This window comes from Herpailurus yagouaroundi, unplaced genomic scaffold (assembly GCF_014898765.1).
Source record: "Herpailurus yagouaroundi ecotype Mexico unplaced genomic scaffold, PumYag 77, whole genome shotgun sequence".
Lineage (NCBI taxonomy): Eukaryota > Metazoa > Chordata > Mammalia > Carnivora > Felidae > Herpailurus > Herpailurus yagouaroundi.
In genome coordinates, this window is record NW_024412388.1 from 53,618,535 (window position 1) to 53,626,031 (window position 7,497).

The 7,497-nt window shown below is 40.4% G+C and overlaps 1 protein-coding gene across 3 annotated transcripts in view; it reads left to right on the forward strand.

The window, feature by feature from the left end:
* CACHD1 (cache domain containing 1) overlaps positions 1–7,497 on the forward strand; it is a 215,038-nt gene that overhangs the window by 130,503 nt on the left and 77,038 nt on the right. The window contains exon 1 of one of the 3 annotated variants that reach the window (XM_040470495.1): positions 3,782–3,882. The exons of the other annotated variants lie outside the window; for them this stretch is intronic. Coding sequence (XP_040326429.1) covers positions 3,827–3,882 — 56 coding nt within the window. The 5' untranslated portion in view covers positions 3,782–3,826. Of the gene's footprint in view, positions 1–3,781; positions 3,883–7,497 lie in introns of those variants that run through there. 3 annotated transcript variants of the gene reach the window in all.

Sequence of the window (7,497 nt, forward strand, 5' to 3'; positions counted from 1 at the left end):
AAAATATCACCGTGTCTTCAAAGAACGCCAAGATTTAAAAACCATTCTAAAATCTGTTTGGGGGGACCCTACTTTCCTAATAAGGTGATGCACACACATAGCTTTATTAACTTACTGATATCATGTCAGTAATTCTTTTTGAGGACACAGTCCTAAGTATTCCACATCTTACATTTCCTGTTTCTTTTACAGGGAGATTTGGACAGGCCTCTTCCCTCTTCAGGGCCCATGTGCCTGAGAGATTAGGCCAGTTCATCTACAAGGTCATCTGCTAACTTGGAGATTCTTAGTGCTTCTCTTTGATGTCTGTGTCCTACCATTCACAGTTGTCTGCTATTTACGAAGGAAGAAAGCACACAAATTTCCAATCTCTAGTCCCAGGAAGTCTCCACCTCTTAGGTTTCCTGCATTTATTCATCCAGCGGACATTTATTAACTAATATCTTGCTCTTCACAGCCAACTCTGGGCCACAGGCTCTGGGGATAAACACAGGAAAGGGTCTCTCTTTGTGTCTTCTTAGCAAGAGAGGGAAGTGTATAAATAAATGTACAGCAACTTAAGCCCTTCTTGGAGGTCAAGTTGGCAGGATGGACATGGGCTGCAGAATAGCACGAAGGGAACCTTTGGGTCCCACCAGGCCTGTGTCCACCTGCTTGTGTTTTGGGTTTTTTTTTTTTCCTCCAGGTTCCCTTCTTTCTTCTTCATGCACCCCTGCAACAACCTGGTGATGAGGAAGATAAGGATAAATGTTTAATGTGGTTGTGGATCCACTTCCAATTCCCCTAGATGTCACCTGTGCAATTTTTCAAGCTTGCGTGAGAAAGTGGATTAAATGAATAATACTGCCATTTTGAATCTAGCCAGGAGACATACAATCACAGCAGGGCCTTCTCTCAGCGATCTGTTTTGGTGGGAAAATGGTGAAAAAGAAATGGGCCTGGTTTGTATGATACTTAGACTTTCATAGAGAAAGAGAGACTTTGTTGCTCTGCAAGCCTTACCTTGCCAAGGGTGTTTGACACTGGCCATGTTTCTGCTGTGGCTGAGTTGCTGAAACCTGAAGGTTTAATCCTTAATACTGATAAGAACAACAAGAATGTGACTTATCTCCCCAATCTCTGCAGAGATGGAAGGAAAAACCATTTCTTGGACCATGATTACACGTTATTTGACAGCTTTTCAGTTTGCCCATTAAGTTAGGTGTTTGAATAAGTAAACTCGGTTGGGGGCGTTCAAGTATCATTTACTTTATAAATGTGATAGTTCCTTTTTGAAGTGATCCTACTCTTACCCCTTTCTTCTACCATTCAGAGAGTTTAAATATTTGCCAGTGCAGATGTTTGATTTTTATCTTAGCTCTCTCTTTGTTTAACTTTATTCTCATGGGTGGTTAAGTGGAAGATAAGGGGGTTCTTGTTTAATTCTTTTCAACTGGTGTTGCTCAAATATTTGGAGAGCAGACACTTCCCAGAAAGAATGAGCAGGAACCTGTTTGGATGGAGGCGAAATGATGTCTCCCTATCATGGCAGACCAGACACTGTTAGGTTGTTACTAGGACCAAGGGGTCTGGAAGACATGGTCACTTCCCAGGGTCCAGACGGTCTTTGAGAGACTCTGACAGCTGCTTACCGGTCAAGGGATTTTGCCTCCCGTGCTTACCAGAAAGATGTGTGCTCTTCCTAAAGTGGAGCTTGGTGGTTGAACAGCCCTAGCAGCAAGGGCCAGCCTTGTGTTGTCAATTCATTGGCAGCCTCACTGTGTCTGTTCCACCAGCTTCTGATCCAATACCAGATTCTACTTCAGGAAGAAATAGTGGGATTTTTTGTTTTTAACCTTTTGCACCTGTCTTGGCATTTTAGCAGTGATTAAAAACAAGCAAACAAGTAAAAAACATTCCCTAGCCCATTAGCTGTCATCATAGTTGCTTTGTTAATGGACTCAACTGGCAGTTTGAGCCTGGCTCTTCTGAGAGATCCTTGGGGATTTGCTTTTTCAATTACTGCCTTAAAAATGTGTCCGTGAGCAATACCGCATTTCACCACCACCCTGGGAATCCACACTGTGGGTGTGGTTTTTGTGTGCAAAGTGATAAATTGGGCAGGCTTCCTTGGAAATGTTGAGGAAAACCCAGGGTTCTGAGTGATTTGCCTGGCAAATCACCTTCCATAGGAAATTTAAACAAAGACCAAAAAAGAGACTCAGGAAGTAAATCCCAACTGGTGTATGTATCTCTCTCCTTTATATCTTTTTCTTTCTAAACTGGGACTCCACTGAAAAGTTGATTTACACTGTGAATCGTGGCTGAATGAAATCCAATTGGAACTCACTTGAACACTGTTTTGATGTAAGATTCAAAGCTTCTGCAAATTTATTTTATCTTCTACATTTGCTGATCTCCTGCTTGTAAATCCTGTTGAAGGAGAATAAAAATGACTGCAGCCTGATGGGAATTAAATGTCTGAAGTTCAAAGCAGTTTGCACATCAGAGCAAACGTCAATCAAATGAACATCTTGCAAGCCAGGCAGGGAGTGAATTTCTCCATGGGGAAGAGATCAAAGTGGGAGTCACAGTTCTGTTTTCTCCCTCGGGATGCAGTTTCGATCAGTTGTTCATGAAAGTAAATCCAGAAGGAAGTTTTTTTTTTTTTCTTTCCTTTTCAAACTTACAGGCATAGGAAAGATAGAATTATTTGAAACTAAATTTCAGGCGCTGGTTTTATCTTATGAAAATAAGTATAGAAAGCAGTCATAATCCAATATCTCCTTTTTTTCAAGTGAGGGTCTATAGGAGATTTAGATAGGATCATTCTCTTATTATAAATTCCTTTTTTAAAATACAGATATAAAGTTGAATTGCCCTGCTCATTTTATACGAAAATCTATGATTTTACCAGTACTTGACCTTTTCCATAAAGCTGGAATACTATAAATGTGACTGGCAGCTAATATACTTCTCAATGAAAAATCTTGTAGGTAACCCTTAAGCATAACTGACATGTTTCTATAAAGTATTGTAAGCAGTAACTTTATGTTTCTCATAGTCCCCAAATCAGGGTGAGTAGTATGTTTCTTTTTATAAATAGTATTTACAAGAGGCACAGGTGCATAAAATGCATTCCCATCGTAGTCAAGGCAACTGTTTCTCTGGGATCTGGAGGTGGCTAATATAACGGCCAAGCATGTTTTACTCCTGTGTTTAGAGTCCAGGAGGAATCTGGAGTCCAGAAGAGAAGATACTAGTGAGTGTGGGCGAGTGGAGAGTGAAGAGATAATCAGGGTTTTTGCTCTTGCTTTTTCTCCTAGCTGGCTCAGCAGCTCGGGACACACTGTTCTCCTGTATCTCTAAGCCCCCTGTTGACACCTGCTTCCTTACCTGACTGGCAGGTCAGCAGTCTAGGCAGAGACAGAAGCAGAGTGAGGTTTATTTCTGGGCACTTCAGTGTTAACCCAGCTGGGGAGTGCATGCTCTATGGCTGAGGTTCAGCACATGTGAAGGAACTCAAGACAACTGAGATTATTGAGAGACTGTTACCACTTAAAGAATAGCATCCAGCAGGAAGCAGGAGGAAAGAGAGTGGTTGACAGGTCTCTGAATTCTTTAAATATCAGAATGTGGGGGCTTACTAGGAGAAAATTAACTTAAAACCACCAGCATTCACTTCATTCAGGTTACCCAGGGAGCAAGAATTAAATCACGTTCCAAAATGAGGTAACAAGCTGTTCATCCCTTCCTGCTAAACTTTCAGAACCCTCTTGTCCTTGAGCGAACAAGACACAAGTCAGATTGCCCTCTGGCTGGGGTTCTCCTGCAAGGTGGTTATTTAATGCTAAAACATCAGGATTGTTCTATGGATTCCTTCAGAGAAAAGAACTTCTTCAGGTATTTTACATTTTATTGGATCAGGTCTGGATCAGGTTTGGTCTCTGGAAGCCTGTGTGTTTGCATACATCAGTTGGGGCTTTCCTGAGCTGTGTTTCAGTGTTACATCTTATCCACATTTACAGTAAAACTACAGTTGTGGCATTGTGCATCCTATGTTAACTGCCCTGAGAATTTTCAGAATTTGGTGCAGTTTTTTTTTCTTGGTATTGTCTTCATTCTATTACCTTTGTTGTACATAAGCCATTTGTTCAAGGTTCTCAGAATGCCAGGGTCTTTCTTTCAGAGGAGTTTAGTACCAGGAAAAGGAGAAAACTGGTTTGAGCTGGCACCAGGTCTGCTGTATCTCTTCTCTGTGCAAGGAATGTACATGCTGGCTCTCCTACCCACTGACTCTCTTGAAACCCCTCGGATTTGGGAGGGGAACTTGAGGCTTTTCTAGAATGAAATAATAAAAAACAACTCCCTAATGGCCAATTTCATAGCTATGCCAGTAGTGAGCATTCACTTTATCAACAATTAGTAAAGAACACCTGCCTTGAATATTTTCTTCCTTTTCCTCTAAATCCTTATCTTTGTGAGTAGAGAACTCTTTCTCTGTAGCTATGCATTGTGAAGCCTTATGTTTAGCCACTGTCATTTTCTATTAAGTAAAAAGCAAAGATTTCCCCTATGCCCTACAATCTTTCAGAGTAACCTTTTCCTCTGAGAGAATTGAATTCTACTTCAGCTATTTTAGATAATGTCAAGGATGATTTATTTGTTGATTTATTGAGATATGTTGTAACATATTCATTATGAAGGAGAGCTCAAGTGTATGTTTACATCTTGGTTCTGTTTGTTTCCCAGCTGCGACCTTGGGCTTCTTGATTTAACATTTCTGTGCCTCAGTTTCCAGGCATTCAAATGGAGATGATAATAGTACTTTTCCTAGGCTTTGTGAGGATCACATTGAGTTTATCCGTGTGAAATACTTGGAATATGCCTGACATATGATGAACACTTAGTAGCTGCTGTTACCATTACTAACCCATCCATTCGTAGTTCTTATTACTTATTAAATGCTCACTATGTGACAGGCTTTTAAGAGCCATTTTCTGATTTAATTCTTAACACAACCTTATGAAATAGGTGCTATTGTTATCACCATTTTACAGATGAGAAAAACAGAGGCTTAGAAAACGTAAGTTATGTGCAAGATGGAATTTAAATGCAAAGTCCAGTGCAGGTCTGGTTACTGCTCAAGTCCATGCTGCTGACCATGACATAACCATGCTTTGCCACAGTGGCAGTGCCTTGTTCATCATAGATGTTCCATGAATATGACTGGGTAAAATACCCAGAGCTTTCCAGTGACTGCCTCTCTGCCCTTCCTCATTTGTCACCAATAAGAATCTATGGAATACCACACATTGCCAGCAGTGTGTTAGACCTGAGAGAGAAATACAAATCCTCAAGTAACTTAGAGTCCCATTGGGGGAACTAAGACTTCTCAGATATGTGAAAAGGTTTTAGAAAGAATTGGGAGTTCAAGTGCCATGTGGTAGGATTTACACAAGAAGCCTTCCATACCAAAACCTTTGGCATCTCACCTCTAACTTGACCTGTCTTTATTTGATATATGGAAAAGGCAAAAAAATAAAAATTAAAAATAAGATAATTTGCTCGTTATAATGAGCTTGTGCCCTCTCTCTTTCTCTGAAATAGAATATTTTTTTTAATTATGGCACATGCTTTGAGATAAGATGGAGGCACTTGGCATAGAATGAGAAACCATCCACAGTTAGGACAGGACTTTCTGGGAAAATAATAAGTGAATAAAGACTTGAAGGAAGACTGGGTAAATAATCAAGAGAAACTTCGATAATTGCACTTGTCCAAAATGGTAGCCACTACTCAGTGATTATACAATAGAAAATTTCATATGTTAACTGGAATTAAAATCTTTAAAAATTTAGTGTTTAAGTTACATTAGGCACATTTCAAATGCTCAGCTACCGCATGTAGCTACCATAGGGACACTGCAAAAATAATACATGGTCATCATTACAGAGAATTCTCCTGGACTGCCCTGATCTGGGCCAGGGGTGAAACAAGTCTGGCACCCTGCCTGTTTTTGAAAATGAAGGTATTTTGGAACACAGCCATACTCCTTCTTTGTGAATGCTCTTTGGCTGCTTTCACACTACAGTGACAGAGTTTTAGCAGTTGTGATGGAGACTGTATAGCCAGCCCATGAGCCCAAAACGTTATGGTGTCTTTTATTAAAAAGTTTGTGAGGGAATAGATTTTATGTGGCTATCTAGAGCAAGGCAAGCAGGTGAGTTCCTTGTATAGTGCCACTCCTGCGGCACAGATGTTGAAATGCTACGAGAGAGGGCTAGTGAGATTATGTTGCTTTGCCCGCATGCACACAGGCAGCTGCTGATGTATTAATTTCTTCTTTCCACTCCATCTGTGGCTTTTGAGGCAGCAGTCTCTTGTCTAGACAAATTGGAGCAGGTCCAAGGAAGAGCAACCACGTTGGTGAAGCAACTGTGTCCTTGGAGCCACAGTTGACAATGTTGATGTAAGATATAATTCTGTACTGGGTTGGAGGCTGAACTAAAGGTCTCTTAAAATCCAGTTACTTTCTCCTTTGAGATGATATGTATCCAAACAAAACTGTTTAACTTTTGTTTTAGAACCCAACACACCACGTGAAGACCTAGTCCCCTTGCTTATACAATCAGTTTAACGTAATAATTCTTATATATTGTGAAATGGGATCGACAGATCCTCAAAGTTCACATGAATAATTGAGTGGATCTTGATTTTTAGGAGTGTTTCTTCGGGTCATATAGTTTCTCTACCTGTGTTCATGGAATTTCATTGATGGCATTTATAAATTGATGTACGTACACATTTTAACATTTTAAAAACTGTAATTTCAGATTAAGTTAGTTTGGAGGGGGGACTCTTAGAAATTTCATGAGTCTTATCAGTATATGAAATCCTAAATAAGTTATTTAGAAATTGAAAGTTTTTTGCTTTTGTTACTTCTGGATTAAGTTCACTTAAAAATACTCATGGGGGGCGCCTGGGTGGCGCAGTCGGTTAAGCGTCCGACTTCAGCCAGGTCACGATCTCGCGGTCCGGGAGTTCGAGCCCCGCGTCAGGCTCTGGGCTGATGGCTCAGAGCCTGGAGCCTGTTTCCGATTCTGTGTCTCCCTCTCTCTCTGCCCCTCCCCTGTTCATGCTCTGTCTCTCTGTCTCAAAAATAAATAAACGTTGAAAAAAAAAATTGAAAAAAAAAAATACTCATGGGGGAATAAAAACTTGTAGGGAGTGTATGTGAATGAGATGGTACATTTTCCTCTTATTTTCTTGCAGATTGCTGTTTGCTGTAGCAAATGAGTCATTGATTACACTAGTGTTTATTGATCAGCAACTAGCCAGAGTACTTACATTGTTCTAGCCCTAACCCTAACATTGAACTACCACTGGAAATCAAAAAGGCTTTGACTTTATTTATATTATAGTCCAGAAGGTGCAAACTATGTGTTCTATACCAGGAGAGGAACTTTGTTCTCTCTCTCTCTTCCTCTCTCTCTCTCTTCCTCTCTCTCTCTCTTC